The following is a 19,068-nucleotide window of genomic DNA, read 5'->3' as shown; positions in this document are numbered from 1 at the left end:
AACAACATTACACCAATTGAGTTACACGCTGTAATAAAAGGGTGGCAGGTGGAGATAAGTCACTCCTACCCTGCAGGTCGCCCTGCAGGTGTAGCACCTGCTGAGCCCACCACCCCTCCCTCACAAAAGTTAAGGGACATGAAAAGGCTTGGGCCATGGGAGCAGCTGGTGCACATCACAAATCTCGGTTATGCGACCATCTACACCGGGCAGACTATCTCTGAAGCGTATTGATAATAACTGGTCACCCATCTTGCAAAGATACTGCCCAGCAGGCAGCAATGGCAAACCACTTCTATAGGAAAATTTGCCAAGAACAATTATGGTCATGGAAAGACCATGATCACCCACTTTACACGACAACGGCATAGAACAAGCGAGCTGTAATAAAACACTTTACACTTTAATCAGCAATGACATAGCTGTTTCATCACCTTTTTGCTAACATTATTTACTTAAAAGTATTTCTGTTTCTCCTCAGAGTCCATGGAGCTTCTTTAGGGGTTGGTTCACTCCTTGCTGGTTTCCTGGGAGAATCGGCCATGGTAGCAATAGCATCTTGTTATGTTTATCGCCAAGAGGTACATTTTTTTCCCTACACATTTCATAGCTGCTTGACTTTGATTCTGTACTCACAACTGAAACCAGAATAGGCCCTGATGAAGCAGTCCCAATACAACTGGCCAAATGCTCCTTACCCTTCCTTATCAGTGAGAGGGTCTCAACATCCACTCACAGACTTCTTTCCCACTGATAAATTATCTGGAACATAACTTCACATCAGTATTATTTTCTGCATTTTAAATTGTTAAGAAGTTTTGTTTAATATAGTATAAAAACACTCCCGAGTATTCCCAGCATACTGTTTCTAGTACAAAAAGAAATTCTAAATACTTCAAACTTTTGTGAACCTCGAGAAATACCGAAGCAAAGACACAGCCTATCAAGTTCTGATACAAGGTTTGGACCTGTAACGTTGTCACTTCCTTACCCCCCTCCCCCCCACACCCAACTAGTTGCTGTGTCTTTCTCTACATTGATTTTCCACTCAAACCAAGCTCACGGTTTATGATGTATTTTATTTGTATTTTATTTATGCCACCTCTGTGACTCTTGTGCAGGGAAGTGTTAAATATTGCATGGCACAATCTGAAATAAAACCTTTTTGCATGTGTTGGTAAATATTAGTCCTTCAACCAATATAAACCAGAAGTAATTCCCACTTTCTAACTGAATGGGATTTGGAGCACACATTCAAAGCACTGGTATGAAACGCTAAGATATCAATATGTTAACCTATTGGTTGTATATGCCTTAATTGGCAGAGGTTTTAGTGGAGAATAAACTTAGTGTTTTTATAACATCAAAACGGAATGGCTTATTGTGTAAAGTTTAAGTGTGGGCTCTGTTCCCTCTATGCTATGTGTGTGCACAGCAACTGAAGTGTTCTCGCACACATAGCCTTTCTGCAGTGCAGCTGGATCTTTATAATGTTAATATAATTTTGAAATTGTGCTCATATAGTTTTGAAATCCATGTTAATATAATTGTGAAATACCTTGTAATTAATTATGCTAATATAATCCAGAGATTTTCTAAGTAATAAATATACCACCACCACACACAAAATGCTGGTGGAACACAGCAGGCCAGGCAGCATCTATAGGGAGAAGCATTGTCGACGTTTCGGGTCGAGACCCTTCGTCAGGACTCACCCACCACCTTTAGTTTTGAAGCATTTCAGAGCTTCAATGTACTTATATAGTCAGTGTTTCAAGTTGCAGCACTGTTCCAAATTGGAATAATAAACAGAGAATTTAAGTTGGTAGATCATTGTTAATAAACAGTTGGTCCACTGAATGCTGCACTATCTAGTCAATATCAATAGTATGCATGTCATGTCACCAAAAAAAACAGTGTGCCACACAGTTTTCAGGCCATGTGAAACTTTCCTGCTCAGACTGATGGTTAGTTCACGCAGCTGTAAAAAAAAAAGGGAATATTGAGTCTAGGTTTTCTTACTTTAAAGATTTTTAATTTAATCCAAGGCAAGACTAAAACAAACCACTTTAGTTATTTGTCTGTTGGTTATGAAAGTAACAGATTAATCAAATTATATTTAATTTTTAGTATTACTTATCGTTCGTATTATTAGCAAAGATGATAATCACATTCTTTTCCTTGAATCCAGAATGCTGATCTTGTGGACGCATTTCCTGTTTCAGATTAATCTTTTATGCATATTCTCCCCTTTAATTCTACATGGTAATGGGTTGTGTTGTGTCACTTCAATAATACTCTTTCTTTGATGAGCTTTTCCTCACCTGTGTTTGCTCACAAACACAAGAGATTCTAAAGATGCTGGAAATCCAGAGTTAACACTTACAAAGTGCCGGAGGAACTCAGCAAGTCAGCCAGTGTCTATGGAAATGAATGAAGAGTTGATCTTTCGGGCGGAGGCCCATCATCATGAAATAATCAACTGCTCCGTTCCTCCAGCATTTTGTGCTTGTTACTCTTAAGCTCACTCCTGGCCAGGACTTCATGTTGCTTCACAATCTATTACAAGCATCTTTAGTTTAATTGAAACTATTGTTTGGATGTTTCACCCTCTCCTTGGTGTCTGTGCCTAAAACACCTTGTGCCCTACCATTTTGTTAGCAAGTTTCAGATAGATTTACTGTACTTATTCTATTCTTGATTATTGTAGTTGTGATTTATGTCTAATGTTGACAGAGTCTTTAAGCTCTAAGCAATTATGTTTTGGCACAGTCTTTAGTTATTTTGTTTATTATTTCATTGACCATAATGCTTTGCTTTTCAATTTTACACTGTGTTAATACTTACTGATTTTGCTTGAACAACCTTTACTCTGTATTTAATTACATCGTTGGTGAAGCATGGCAGAAACATTTTACGATAAGCTTGTATGTTTCCTTACTCTTCAATGTGGTTCTCCCTCTATGCCACCAACAGCATGCTACTTCAATATTGCCATTACAACAGTGGTCTCAAGCTAACCAATAGGCAGAGGGTCACCCTATCCAACTACTCTATCGATCTTGAAATTAGGAAACTGTTGACCTCACCTTCAAAGAAAAGAACTTTAGGAACAGGAATATTTCACCTAGTTGGTTTATTCCTTCTCCTTTCCCAGGCCCCCATAGCCCTCAATTCCATAACCTTTCAAGTATCTTTCTGCATCCACCTTAAATACTTAATCACCTCTGCAACACTCCAGAGTAGATAATTTCAGAGATTCGCCATTCTCTGGAAAGGAGCTTCAGAGTACCTCCACTTTAAACTAACTAGCGGTGACCTCAGGTTGAAGTCTCGCGTCTCTGATATCATAACTGAAAAGCCATTATAGAGAACTGCTTCTCACTTCTCTGTTTGAAAATCAATTATCGGCCCTTCCTTAAACAGGTTCAACCCTCAACCAGCCTGCATGCCCAGCTCCCATGCCCCTCATCTATCAACATTCACAAAGCCTGATGCTCAACTCATATCCCAAGGCCTCTCTCACCCCAAATAACCCTTCTCAGCACCAGGCCAATTACCTGGTCACCATCAAAAGCAATCACAAGTTCCTTAACTCTTGACCCAGTTTCCAAGATCACTATCTTGAATGCAGATACTAATTCCTGACCCAAAACATTCCCTCGTCCATACCTATTAACAGATGGACCCTTAGAATATGATTATTGTTCTCAATATTGATCAACAGTCATGGCCAACATAGAGTTAATCTTCATCATCTGGTCATCATTCTGACTTTTGACTGTCCCCTCTCGAGGGTAAATCTCATCAACCACCCAAATTGCACACATGATGCTCATCTCCAACTTAACTACAAGTTTGGTACTTGACACTGCAAATTCAGACCCCAACCCCACTCTCAAAGGCACATTGCAACAACAGCCCACACACAATATGAGACCAGCACCTATCCTTACCCCACATTCCATCCAAGAATATCTCTTGAAATTCAATCCCAAGTGTATCACCAAAATCAAACATAAGCTGAACACATCCGCCCTTCACCCCAAACCAATGGCAACTCTGGTGGAATCAGCAAATCGTCAACCTATCCAGTTTGAGAGTCCAGTGACCTTACATCAACTCAATTGAGTTCCAACCTGATATTGACCATCCTTGTTACCCCTAGTCACAAGCCTGTGTGTTATCTGCATGCAAGTTTAACATTTGCTCCAACACAACTTCAGAGCTAATATTCAACGCAGTGAGCTTGATTGCCTGGTAGAGAATGATACTTCACTGCCTGACATAGGACCAACCCTCACTAGCACCCTCTAATCCCCTGAATCTCTTCTCAAACCATTAGCCCAGCTGTTGTGTCCATCTGCAAGATTGTCCTCTCAACCTCATCTCCATGCTCCTTTCATCTTGAGCGACTTGGCATTGTAAATTGTGCTAGTGCATCACTTTACAGCACCAGCGAACTGGGTTCGATTCCCACCACTGTGTGTAAGGAGTTTGTACATTCTCCCCTGACTGCATAGTTCCCTTCGGGTGCTCTGGTTTCCTCTCACAGTCCAAAAACATTCATGTTAGTAGGTCACATGGGTGTAATTGGGTCATCTGGCGTCGTTGGGCTGGAGGGGTCTCTTACTGTGCTGTGTCTTGAATTTAAATTTAAATTTGATCATGAGTCCAATTCGTCAGCTCAGTGAATACCCTCGTCAGTCCCGACCATTCTGATCACGTTTGAACCAAGTATAAGCTGACATGGAAGCACCATTATCAGTAAAAAAAATCTGATAAATGCAAAGGAGCATTAAATATCTTTGGTTATCTGTGTGGGTATTCTTGCGGTGCTACACGTAAACTCTCTGACCATTTATATTTGCTTAGTTGGATCTGTACATGGCTGCATAGCTTATGAATCAGCTTCCTCTTAAAAATTAAAATACTTGGATGTGGTACAAGCACAGGCTTTAGGACTGTGTTGTGGTGCAGTAAGGTCACCTCCTGTTTAGGTTTTACTGGTTGAAATGGGACAATTATCCTTACAGTTGAAGAAGTTGATGTTAATGTACTGGATTGATTTGAAGGAGCCGAGAAATGATCACCCTGTTAAAAGTGTGTTGGAAGACTGTAGCTTTTTCAGTAACTTCACCTTGATTTTTTTCTAATGAGTTTAGCTGATTTTAGGTTGATGATTTAATGAAGTCCAAGGATCCTGATATGCCTGAGAGTTTGTTGGTTCACCAATATGTTAAGGAAAATTATTGTGATATGTTTACCACTTTTACTGATGAATCAAAGGATATTTTTAACTGACAACACACACAAAAAATGCTGCCTGGCCTGCTGTGTTCCACCAGCATTTTGTGTGTGTTGTTGTTTGAATTTCCAGCATCTGCAGATTTCCTCATGTTTGATATTTTTAATTGGGAGTGTTGGTGTGGCTGCTTTTGTGCCTGAGTTACAGGTAACAATAAAGAAATGTCTTACTAACCATTTGTCAGGATATAGAGCAGAATTAATTGCCATCATTTTTGGCTTACAGTGGGGGTGGAAGAAATTTGTCCTTGCAAAATTGTAATTTGTTCAGATTCCTTTTCGGTTTTGACTAGTCTTAAAACAGGCCATTCTAGCAGTAGGTCAGATTTGCTGCTGGAAGCTCTTCAAACTTTATTTCATGTTCAAATAATTGGTTTGCTTGTCTGTTCTTGTGGGTCCCTGCACATAGAGGTATTGAGGGGTATGAGCAGGTTGATTGTTTGGCCAAAAATCTGTTTAAAAAAAAATTCATCTGTGTAAATAGACAGATTAGCAAATCAGAAACTAAGGGGTTGGTGGGGCTAAGAATAAGGGTCTTATGGCAAGACGTGGGATAATGAGCATAAGGGAAGATATCTTTACAGATTACATGAAACTGTTGGATTGATGGGAGAAGAGGGTAAAACAGGAAGGGAAGGAATTATATTTACTTCAAATTGGGCACACTATATTTAACTATTCCTTATATCTTGTTGAAAAACATCACTCTGGAGTGTGTAGATTTTGTCATTATTATGAACCAGTTGAACACATTATTTTACAATGTGAAGCATACAAGTTTGAATGAAAGCAAATGCAGGTTTTACTACTATCTTTGGGGGGGTTGACATTTTTCATTTTAAAACTTTATTGAGTTATGGAAGTAATTTTAATTCAAATATTATCTTGGCTTTTTGGGGTAAGTTAGTTTTCATTTGATAAAGAACTAGTAGGGATTTTATTTCCCAACTCTATATCACAGTCCAGTCCAGTTGGTGGCAGTAATGCACCCTTAAGTTGGACTGCCAACTGCTACTAAAAGTCAAAAGAATACCGACTTTTGACACACTCTCAGATGTGAGCTAACTCTTGGATCTCCAAGTGCAGTTCTGATTCTCATATCCCCAATCTGCTTTGGTGCCTGAGCTTTGACCCCAATCCAATTGCAAGACAGGCTCAAAGTGCACAACAATCATCTCTCTACCCCACCCAGCAAAGAATTGTGTGTAAACCCTTTAAGCTGATTGGACAAATGGATCACGGAACGTCCTGACTGATGAAAAAAAATACAATGCACTCTTCAGTAAAGGGAGCATAGCTCAAAGGAACTTGTGCTCCCTGTGCATTCGACAGGTAGCAAGAAAAGCCCATTGTCTTCTCCATCTTGATTATTCTGACCCTCAGTATTTCTGTCCAACAGGTTACCAAGCCCACTTCTCAGCCCTGTATCATAGATACAGGAATGGATTAGATGAGACACCAAGAAATTACAGAACAGAAGTTAAAAGAATTAAGTATCTTGTTGGACTGTTAAAAGATTGTAAAACATTAAAATGGTGTTGTTGTTACAGAAAAAGAAGAGAACACTGGATACAACAGCAGCTGAAGGGGAGGACTCAGCAATGAATTACACAGCTGTCACTGAGGAGATGTCCGAGGTTGTGGAATTGGATGAAGATGAGTGAACCAGATTTATGTACTGTAGCAGTCACTCTGGTACAACATTAGGCCCTCCATTTCTTCTCCATCTTCCATTTTATTTTTCCTAGAAGTGTCTATTGCCAAAGACAACTTCTAAACTGTGCTGAGAAATTGTTTGCACCATCAGACAGTTTGAGACAAGAGAAGGATCTCCTTGTGCATAGTGCTGTTCCATTTCTGCTAATACATGGAGGAAAACAACTTCAAAAGAAAACATCCATCAAGTCTTCCAGCTTTGGCTTGGCTGACATCCTTCTTCCCATTGGTATTAACAACACATCTGCAACCAAAGCATCTCTCACCTCTTCTTGGCTTTCCTGCTGTCCTGTTTTCCATCTACGGTGTATCTTTGTATACTGTAGATGTAAATGTACAACAGGGTGTATATATATTTTTTAAATTTTATTTAATTAAGTATTACTTTTCTTCAAATGTTTGTTTGCAATTAGATTCTCTAGTGGCCTGTGTGCTTTACTGCCATAATGTTGCTGCTCAAGGTGGAGTTTAAGGCACCATAGCCACAAAGTACACAACTTAGTGAAAAGGTTGAAAACATATCAAGATTATTTTTTTAATACCAAAAAGTGTTTGATAACAGTATTTGAGGATAATGGTGTGTGTGTGTGATGGTGATGCAAGTAAAATGCTAAAAAGTAGAGAAATTAGTACTAAAAACAGACTTGACTTGAATTTCCTAATCTAGTAATGTTTAAAAAGGTACAAGGTCAATACTTGAAAAATATTTTAAAAGTGGGAGTTGTTAAATTTCACAAAGTACACAAGTTTGGTACTCACACCCAATATGTGAACTGATTCAGAGCATTGTATATCGTAAAGTGGGAATCAAATGATTCAAATTAATTTTACATTTCTTTCTTTGCCGCTTGTTAGAGCAAAGGTTTACATGTCAAGGAATGGCTATTTCTTACAAACATTCATAGCAAGTAAATGTTGCAGGGTCATGTGTGGTGGCTTCTCTGGAAGTGTGGCACCAGCTCAGAGTTGTCTGTAACTCTACAAACACTACTTCAATGTTTAAATGGTGTTTCTTTCCTCTATTTATTTTAGGAGCTGTGGGAGGCTGGCTTTAAATCTGCTCAGCAGTAAACAAGCCTGATAGGCTGTCATTTACCACATAATCGATATTTGTTTGAAGTTCTCAATATTAGTTGAGCAGTTGCAAGGCCTGTTGAAGCCACATCAAGTAATTGTCTTTGAAATGAAACTTTCTTTGAGGACGCCAATGGCAGTCCTTTGGAGCTGAGGTAAAGAAAAAAGTGCACTGTTGGTGCAGAATAATTTTGAACTGAGAGTGTTCAATGATTTAGCAATGATTGGTTGTAAAAAAAAATCCAAAATTTCAGCAGATTATTGACGAGCAAAGCTTTGTGAAAAAGGGATATATCAATGATTCTTTTGTAAACCAATGCATTTCTTTGCGTGCATGTAATAAACTTTTGAAAGTAGAAGTTGACATAATTTGGGTAGATACATTTACATTTTACCCAAAATATCTGCTGAGTGATTCAACTATTATTCAAATGTGTAAAATACCTTAACAAGATCAGTGATTTGGCCAGGGAAATATAAGCAAATTCTGCAACATCTGGCCATGATGTACTAAGAGTTTGAAACACTCATGGTCACAATACTCTTCTATTGAATCTTAAAGAAAAAATGACCCCAGGTAATCATGTTCTTTGAAATTATTTTGACATGACTCTCAGCATTATTGTTGCTAAATTGTTAGATGAAGTATTTTGTGTAAAAAGAAGTTATGAATGTTATGTGTAAATGAGTGAAAACCTGTTCTCTTTAATAGCCAAATTGGTTCTGTAACATGCTTTAAATTTCATTAAGCAGTGAAACATTTAATCAGAATTAAATTTCCATTAACTTAAAGTGCCACATATGCTCTATTTAATATAACAGTGTAATTTTAATATACCAAATATAGAATGTTTTCTTTCTTTCTATATATAATGTATGTATATTTTTCCATGGTATTAATTAGATTTTAATCCATTATTTTGGAGTTATGATTTTGTGCGTATTCTGTTGGCTATTTAATTAAATTTTTTCCTCATGCTGATTGTTTTCATAGTGCTGTATGAAACACTTTATTTGTAAAATGGTATATCCAAGATTTAAAATTCAGTTCCACATCCTCCAAAATCAGAATATGCTACATGAGACAGCAAGAACAAAATCCCTAAAGGTAAAACCTGGCCAATTTTACCAATAACATAATTGTTTGAGAAATAAATGGCAAGAAGCAACACCTATAACAAAACACGTTTTTCCATGTGCAAATAGAATGGCACGGTAGTGGAGTGGTTGGCACAATGCTTTACTCAGGTTCAATTCCTGACACTGCCTATAAAGAGTTCGAACGTTCTTCCCATGACTGCATGGATTTCCTCCGTGTGCTTCAGTTTTTTTCTCACAGTCCAAAGACCTACCGGTTGGTTGGTCCTTGTAAATTGTTCCGTGATTAGGCTAGGGATAAATTTAGGTTGTTGTGCAGCGTGGCTCAAAGTGTCTACTGCACACTGTATCTCAATAAATAAATGGTTAAAATGATTAAAACTATAATATCGATTAAATACAATTATTTACAAAACCAGAGCACCAGATGCAAAAAAAATGGCAGTTGCTTCAATTCATTTTGTCTTGTTCTGTATGATTACAATAGCATTGCCCTCAGCCTATTAGGACTTACCTGGATTCCTACTTTCTCTCTTGGGACTCTTCAGCAGTTTTCTAGTGGACAATTTAAAACAAATTGCAGCAATTACAAAATGCAAATGCTCAAAATCAGAAATGGAAGCAGAAAATGCAGGGAACTGAATAGGTCAGGCTTTGTCAGTGGAATTAGAAACAGTTGCTGTTTCAGGTTGAAAACCATTAATGAGATGCCTATAATAGGGATCAGAGGAGAGATTTAAGGGTAGAAGTTAAACAACTGGGGGAGAAAAGGGGCCAATTGAGTTGAATTCAGCCCACTGTTGTAGTCCACACCTGTGTTCCGCTATGTTGAACAGGGAGGATTGAGCAAGCTGACCATCTGGACCCAAGAGACTAATAAGCCTCAACCAGTGTACCAAATGTTGTTCTGGACCAAAAACATTACCTCTCAAAGGCTGTGGGCAGCGTCTTGCCTCCAGTCAAAACTGGAAGGGTTTGTGGAGAGGCGTTTAATCATCTCAACTAATCTGCAAAGATGTGTATCCCCTTTGAAATGAATGTTTCTGCTCCTATACTGATCTATCTGAACACAGTGCTGGATCTTATTTCCTTAGCATTCTGCTGGGTAACCTTAACAGAACCAAACTCCAATTCTGGATTCCACTTAGAAGTCCCATGACAGTGTTGACTGATAGATGTGCCGACATGTAAGTTACTTAGCATGTCCTATATTGCAGTCTGGTCTGTCCGGGCCAGGGCCCTTTATGTCTGGCAATGGCTGAATACCAGAGGAACACCTGTCATGGCCCAAAATAGTCCTGGTTGTTGGACAGATTTGTATTATAATCATCACATTAATTCTCAAAAAATAAGGACAATTTTCCTGTTAGCAAAAATGTAAGTTTAGTAACAATAATAGGCGATTGCACCAATCGTTGATTGCTGCGACTTTGCCCACGGGTCAGTGAAATTATTAAAAATATTATTCCATCTAACTTTGAGGACTGATACAGTTAAAAAGCCTGAGGCTAAGAAGTTCAATTAAACGATGTTATTGCATGTATCATCAAGATTACAAAAAACACTTGGGTTGGCAGAAAATTAGCTTTGGTTTGGGTGGGGTTCAGCAGCAAAGGACAGGAAACTCGAGCTGAAGTTGTTTATAAGTTTCAAAATTGTGGTTACAATAGAGGGCACAGTAAAATAAGGAAACGTCTAAAGAAATGGAAATACTGTACAGATTGTTTACATGTAGAATCAGTAAATCAAATTACTGAAAACAACGGGCAGGATAATTTCCTGACGTGTATACAAAATGCTTTCCTGAATTAGTACTTAGAGGAATTGATTAGGCAGCTGCCAACTCTGAAATTAAAGGAGTGAAGCAATCATGTAGCAGCACAATCGCTTTACAGCACTCACCAATTGGAATTCGATTCCCACCACTGTCTGTAAGATGTCTGTATGTTCTTCCCTTGACCGCAAGTGTTTCCTTCAGGTGCTCCAGTTTCCTCCCAAAATCCGAATATGTACAAGCTAGGGTTAGTGAGCTGTGGACATGTCATGTTGGCTCTGGAAGTGTGGCGACACTGTGGGCTGTCCCCAGCATAATCCTCACACTGGTCATTGATGCAAAGTGATGCATTTTATTGTATATTTCAATGTACAAGTGACAAATAAAGCTAATCTGAAATGAGTAAAACCACAAGACCATAAGATTTAAGAGCAGAATTAGGCCATTTGGCCCATCACATCTACTCTGTCATTTCATCGTGGCTGATCCATTTTTCCTGTCAGCCCCAATCAGCTGACTTCTCCATTTATCCCTTCATGTCCTGACCAATCAATAATCTGTGAACCTTGGCCTCCACAGCTGCCTGTAGAAACAAATCCACCCTCCTCTGGCTAAAGAAGTTCCTCATTTCCATTGTAAAAGGACACTCCTCTATTCTGAGGCCATGTCCTCACACACCAAAGGAAACATCCTCTCCACATCTACTCTATAGAGTATTTGATAGGTTTCAATGAGGTCGTCCATCATTCTTCTGCATTTTAATAAATACAGGCCCAGAGCCATCAATCGTTCTTCATAATGACATATCATTCAATCTTGGAAACATTTTCATGAACTTCTTTTGAACCTTCTCCAGTTTCAGAATGTCCTTTCTAAGAAAAGGGACCCAAAGCTGCTCACCATTCTCCACGTGGACGCCTCACCAGTGAACATTGCATTTGGCTTCCTCACCACAGACTCGACCTGCAAATCCACCTTTAGGGAATCCTGCACGAGGACTGCCATGTCTCTTTGTGCCTCAATTTTTTGTATTTTCCCTGCATTTAGAAAATAGTCAACTCTTTCATTTCCTCTATCGAAGTACCTGACCATACACTTCTCGACACTACATTCCATCTGCCACTTCTTTGCCCATTCTGCTAATCCAAGTCGTACTGTAGTGTCCCTACTTCTTCAAAACTACCTGTTCCTCCACCTATCTTCATATTGTCTGCAAACTTTGCAACAAAACTATCAATTCCATCATCCAAATCACTGACATATAGCATAAGAATTGGTCCCAACAATACGTAGGGATTATTAATCTTGTAAATAGACAGTGTAAAGAGTGACAGTATTAATGATAGAACATTGTACCAATCTTTAAGTGATGCTGCTCAACCTGAAACCAGGTTTGTCAAAGGAAAATGGAGCAATGAGAGGCAAATCACGACATAAATTAGGAAACTACTTCAAGAAAATAAAACCATTCCCAACCTCATTTAGCAAAGTTCAGTGATTCCAAAGTACATCCAGCTGCTGAGACAATCACTGCTCTTAACATGATACATTTACCAAAAGAACAGATAAAGCTGCAGTACAGGTAATGAATTAAACCAGAACAACAAGCATGAATTATCAGCTACTTGTAAATGGAAGAGGCACATTCTCTATTGGAAAGGAAACAATTTTTTTCTCTTCCAATTTAAAACACAGATTGCAGTAATTAAGTTTAGATGCAATCTGTATGTTTTCTCCAGTCTATACAAACTGACCACACCATTTATTCTTCTCCCCTTTACATTTCCTGATGACTAAAGAGCATCTAAGTTTAACCAGTAGATTCACAGCAATGTATAAATAAGTAAACTTGACATTTAGTCTGAGAAGCTATAGGAAATTTTTAATGTTCAAGGGTAGAAAATTTACCAGCTGCATCTTTACTAATTAATATTACCCCTGTTATTGAAAGATAACTACCTTTCAAAGTCTACCAGCGAGACTTATTGTGGTTATTAATGCATTCTTAGTGTAAACATTGTCCTTTGAGTAATATGTTGTATTATTCGTATTTCTCTTTCCCTAATCGCCTTCTTGTTTTGACTGACTTCCTCAGACACAATAGACAACTGTGTACTCAGCATCATACCCTTATAACACCCCATTCTGTACACCCCTTCATGAGCAATATCCCAACAAACTTTTCAGTCCTTCAGCCATGATTGTAGACATTCTTTTAAATTTATTGTCTAACTTTGTTAAATATCCTTCATAGATCTCTGAAGATCAAACGTTTAACTTAGGAACCTGAATAACTTCAGCGAATAAAACTGCAGAAACAAATGTTAAAGTTTATGGAAGACATCTACAGTATATGCAATACCCTCAGTAAAATTCACCTATTGTACATGCCAACATAATATTAGATTGCCCAAATAGGATATCAAAACAGACCGCTTTCTCAAAGGTTTACTTTAGAAAATAACAAGCTGTTTCTTCAAAAAGCTTCTAACCAATACAGAAAGATGACCTTGAACTCTGTCAGAGTTTGCAGGCCATTGCAAAACCCAATGTCATGAGTGGCTGTGATGCTTCACTACCAGAGGAATGCAATGCCTTTTATGCTCGCTTTGAAAGGCTGAATAAAATCACAGCTAAGAGGATCCCTGCTGCGCCCGGTGACCCTGTGACCTCCATCTCGGAGGCTGACGTCAGGCTGTCTCTTGACAGTGAATCCTCACAAGGAAGCAGGACCCGATGAAGTACCTGGGTAAGGCTCTGAAAACTGGCAGGAGTATTCAAAGGTGCTTTCAATCTCTCATTGTATGGTTGGAGGTTCCCACCTGCTTCAAAAGGGCAACAATTATACCAGTGCCCATTAAGAGCAGCACGAGCAGCCTCAACAACTATTGTCCAGTAGCACTCACATCTACATTGACCATCGTTATAATCAACGCCCGTCTCAGGAAGAACTTGGACATTTGCCTATCACCACAACAGGTCTAGAGCCGACGTAAGCTCAATGCCTCTCCACGCAGCCTTGGGTCACCTGGACAATGCAAATACCTAAGTCAGGATGCTGTTTTATTGACTATGTCGCTCAACATTTAACACCATTCCCACAGTCCTTTTTGAGAAGTTACAGAACCTGGGCCTCTGTACCCCCCTCTGCAACTGGGTTCTCAACATCTTAACCGGAAGACCATCATCTGTGTGGATTAGAAATAACATCTCCACCTCGCTGACAATTAACCTTGGCGCTCCATAGGGACATGGGCTTAGCCCACTGCTCTACTCTCTCCACACCCGAGACTGTGTGGCTAGGCATAATTCAAACAGCTTCTATAAATTTGCTGGCGATGCAACCACCATTGGCAGAATTTCAGATGGTGATGAAAGGACATACTGTAGCGAGATACACCAGCTAGATGAGTGGTGTCGCAGCAGCAACCTTGCACTCAACATCAGTAAGACCAAAGAGCTGACTGTGGACCAGGAAGAGTAAGTTGAAGGAACAGAAACCAATCCTCAGAGGGATCAGAAGTGGAGAGAGTGAGCAAATTCAAATTCTTGGATGTCAATATTTCTGAGAACCTGACCTGGACACCACATTTTGATGCGGATCTAAAGAAGGTAAGACATTGGCAACATTTCATTAGGAGCTTGAGGAGATTTAACTAAACAATTGAAAAGATCTACAAGTGTACCTTGGAGAGCATTCTGATTTGCTTCACCACCATCTGGTGTGGGGGGGGGGGGGCACTGCACAAGATCCAAGTTGCAGAAACTTGTTAAGTTAGTCCGCTCAATCATTGGTACCACTCTCCATAGTATCCAAGAAATCTTCAAGGAGTGGTGCCTTGGGAAAGTGGCATTCATCACTAAGGACCGCACCACCCAGGATATGCCTTCCTCACATTATTATCATTGGGTAGGAGGTGCAGAAACTGAAGGCACACACTCAGTGATTCTGGAATAGCTTCTTTCCCTCTGCCATTGGACATTGAACCCATGAACTCTATCTCACCACTTTTTGTATTTCTGTTCTTTTGCACTACTTATTTTAACTTAACTATTTAATAGACATATATATTCTCTACATAATATATACACTTACTGCAGCTCATTTATTTACGCATTTCATTGTACTGCTGCCATAAAGTTAACAAGTTTCATGACATACGCCAGTGATACTGAATCTGATTCTGATCAATGGAGATGTGCAAGTAAAATAGCTAAGTAAACATTTGTAATGCTCAGGTTCATACCTTTACTGTTACGCTGCAGGTATTTCATTTAGCAGTTCCACTTTCAGCCTGTTTGGGTTACCATTGAAGACAAGGGATGCTGTGGAATGTGTGCCATCCAATTAGCTGGAGGTTTTCTTGGTGAAGGTCAATAAGTTTGATCTTGGGCTTGTGTTCAACGAGAGATGGAGAGAGAAGATGCTAGGGAGAACCGGTCGTAGCATACGATCGGTGGGAGACCTGTTTGTTTGAGGTGGATGGTGAGCGACATTCGGAAGGTGGTGTGGGCTTTCACATTGACCGAGGGCCCAGCGCATGAGTGGCAGAGAAGTTCAAGTTGAGCTCCAATTTGTGCATATTTGACTCTTTAATTAGAATGAGCTCTTTTTGCTATTCTGTATTAACCCTTTAGTTAAGATTAATAAATATAATTCCTTTCATCGTATGCAGTGTACTGTCTGTTATTTCAAAGCACTAATGTGTAACAGGGTAGCAAATTACACAGCATCCACACAAACCGGGGTTTGAGGTGGGACAAGCTGACTCAATCTGACGAGTTTGGTGGGACTTGAGAGTGTCTTCCCTAGACTTACACAGCCAAGGAAACCAGGGTGTTTCACATTAAACTGTTAAACGACTATAGGAAATGGAACAAATAGAAATTGGATCATCTGTTTCTCCCACAGCTCCGTGTAATTCAAAATTGATTTTTAGCTGGTCTTAATTGGTTTGGAAATTGACCAGGGGCTTCCAGTTGTGATCCACATTAGTGACTTTGCCTTTCTATAAGCATCAGCTGCACATCTAATGAAACCAATCATCATACATTCACACTTCCATCCTCTGAGGTAACCAAGAGCTCAAAGCTCTAGAAAACTACCATTTAAAGAAAACTGTGGGCAGGAGAACTAACAGTACAATGTTTGTTTTTAACCACATTTTAAAAGGCACCTTACAAGTCTCACTGCAGTCTTTTGAAACATTTTCCCATACAAGGCAGGGGTGCTCATTATTGTTCTGAACTGCTGAAGAAAACACATTCCACGTCCTTTCTATTCTCATAACACCAGCCAAGTCCCCCAACAAATTAAAGTCCAAGTGCAAAAAAATGACAAAGGAAAATGCCATCTGTCTTCTGAAAATGAGACTCAATGTTTGCATCAGGTCAGAATGCAAATTACTCTGGAGATTCTACTGTAGTCTGCTGCATAATGTGTTCAGCAGGGGACAACAGTCCTCATATGGGAAAGTGAAGCTAGCTGACCTGCATTATCAGGGCTACAAACCAGAAGGCCTGCCAAAGGGACAAGGATGAATCTGTGGGGTGGGCTGGAAATGTCAAAGATGTGTTTTTTTTTAAAACAAACAGAGTGGTGAGTGTGTGGAATACTCTCCCGGGGTGGTGGTAGAGGGAAATATACAAGATCAAATAACATCGGATCAGAATTAGGCCATTCAGCCCATCGTGCCTGCTCCACCATTCCATCATGGCTGATTTATTATTTCTCTCAACTCCATTCTCCTGCCTACGCCCGGTAACCTTTGATGCCCTGATTAGTCAAGAACCTATCAACCCAATAAACTAGTCTGTGGCAATGAATTCCATAGATTCACCACCCTCTGGCTAAAGAACTTTTTCCTCATCTCTGTTCTAAATGGCCACCCCTTAATTCAGAGGCTGTGGTCCTAGACTCTCCCACTGTACGAAACATTCTCTCCATATTCACTCTATCTAAGATTGTTTTGTTTGTTCTACCTAACGAATGTTGAAGGACCTAGATACACTTGGGGACATTGAAGAAACTCTTTGATGGGGACACGGATGATAGAAAGATGGAGGGCTCTGTAGGAGGGAGGGTTAGATTGATCTTGGACTAGGTTGACATGTTAACAATAACATCACAGGCTGAAATGCCTGTACTGTGCTGTTGTTCTATGATGGCATCTCAACAGGAATATCCTTGCACGACAAATGTTTTATCATCTCATGCAAAGAGAGCATGAGGAGGCTATGCCTGGCTGGCTGAAGGAGGATTTACTTAGAGGTATGTGAATCTCTGAACATTTTCCACAATCACTGCCTTCTTGCAGAACAATTTAAACTAACCACTCCACATTACTGCCCTCTTATCTAGCCAAGGTCACCCAGATGAGAGACAGCTCTATCGGGTTTTGCTCTACAGGTGGTACTGTCGTGGCATTACTTACAACACTTTCCTGTTACTTCAGCATCTCAGTATTTGCTGATGAAAGCCACTTGGCTTAAAGCTATACCGTCACCACAGAAAATGCAATTTCTGTGGTGCAACTAAGATTTCCAGCTGCTGCAGAATCTCTCAAGTGTATGAAAAGCTTGTAAACTTCAACTTGTTCAGCACCAATGGTGGATATTCAACCATTTAAAACAAAGAGAACAAGAAAATGTGCAGAATTAGTTTTAATTCAAGGGCCTAAATGTTCTTGCGCAAAAATAAGGCAATAAAGGGCAGTGCAAATCTCATAAAAGTATCAACGGTTGAGGGCAGGAAAGCAAAGCTTGGTTCATCCATTCTCTATTTGACAACTTGAGCACGATTATAAAGTGATAATAATTCAAATGCGTATTAATATACTTAGTTCTCATTTACAGTTCAAGAGCATTTAATGTCATTTCCAGTACACAAGAGCAAAGGAAATAATAATTGTTACTCTGGATCCAAAGTGGCACAGAAAAACACGATAACTTTTTAAAAACAATGTAAATACCTACTTTAGCTTATACATATATATTGATTTAATGTCCATAAAGTGAGACAAGCCATAGGAGTGCCTGTACATGAGGTGACTGTACCTGAAATGTTAGAAGTAGTGTTGGTTGGGGGTGTGGAGGGGTGGGTTAGTGAGTGGTTGATCGGCCTGACCGCTTGGGGAAAGTAACTGTTTGAGTCTGGTGGTCCTGGTGACGATGCTATGCAGCCTCCAGGAGCAGGGTTGGTGGGATCCATGATGTTACTGGCCCTTTTCCAGCACCTTTCTGTATACAAGCCCTTGATCGTGCCAGTGAAGCATTTGCTGCTTCTGACTACCCGTTGCAGAGCATTCTCTGTCCACTGCAGCGCAGCTTGTTAGAATGCTCTCTCCTGCGCATCTGTAGAACGATATGAGTATTGATGTATACTTTCTCAGAAAGTAGAGGCATTGGTGAGCGTTGATTGTGTGGGATGTGCGAGTTTGTACAAGAGGTGCACTCCCAGGTCTTTGCAACTGCTCACAAGTAAGCAATCAGGAGATGCTTAAACTATTGATAGTTGGAATTAGGGAAGGCTTTGGTGGATTTTTTTAAAAATGTTCTCACTCCCAGATAAAATATTAGGAAGTGTGATTCCCAAAGATTGTCCCCAACTCATTATTACTGTCTGGAAATTTAGAATATTAAAGTGAGCTATCAGACAAAATTGTGCAGTGCAGAGGAGTATAAGATGGCTAGCTTATCTTTGTGAAAATATACAATAAAATTATTGCCAAGGAGATTATCTATAACAATTATTTTGAACCAAAGGCCAAGGGTTGTATTAAAAACATGACCTGACTAAGTGATATAACTAAAGGTCCTGAAAGGAAGAACAATCAGGTAGTTGTTTTTTCAGACTCTGCCAAGACCTTTGATTCAGTGGGCCTAAAGCCAGTTGCCATAATTATTTGGTAACCATGTGACCAAATAATTTTACTAGTAACATTTATTTATGTTCACACTCAGTGACTTAAAGTCATGAAGGATTTACCAATTCAACTCTGAAACAGGGTGATCCTCCACAGCATAACAATTAATGTTATTACAAAGACAAATTAAATACACTTTGTTAGCATTTGCTGACAACACTGGACACTTAGGTG

At 39.5% G+C, this 19,068-nt stretch overlaps 1 protein-coding gene across 5 annotated transcripts in view; it reads left to right on the top strand.

Moving 5' to 3' along the window:
• The window catches only part of LOC132378342 (progressive ankylosis protein homolog B-like), a 137,593-nt gene extending 128,020 nt beyond the window's left edge, over positions 1–9,573 (top strand). For 4 of the 5 annotated variants that reach the window (XM_059945175.1, XM_059945172.1, XM_059945174.1 and 1 more), the window contains 2 exons: positions 482–581; positions 6,858–9,572. In XM_059945175.1, coding sequence (XP_059801158.1) covers positions 482–581; positions 6,858–6,971 — 214 coding nt within the window. In that variant the 3' untranslated portion in view covers positions 6,972–9,572. Of the gene's footprint in view, positions 1–481; positions 582–6,857 lie in introns of all 5 variants that reach the window. The other variant, XM_059945173.1, reaches the window with a different exon arrangement.
• The last annotated feature ends 9,495 nt before the right edge of the window (positions 9,574–19,068 follow it).

The sequence above is a fragment of the Hypanus sabinus genome, chromosome 20, assembly GCF_030144855.1.
Source record: "Hypanus sabinus isolate sHypSab1 chromosome 20, sHypSab1.hap1, whole genome shotgun sequence".
NCBI classification, from domain to species: domain Eukaryota; kingdom Metazoa; phylum Chordata; class Chondrichthyes; order Myliobatiformes; family Dasyatidae; genus Hypanus; species Hypanus sabinus.
This window is presented reverse-complemented; position numbering and strand designations above follow the sequence as displayed.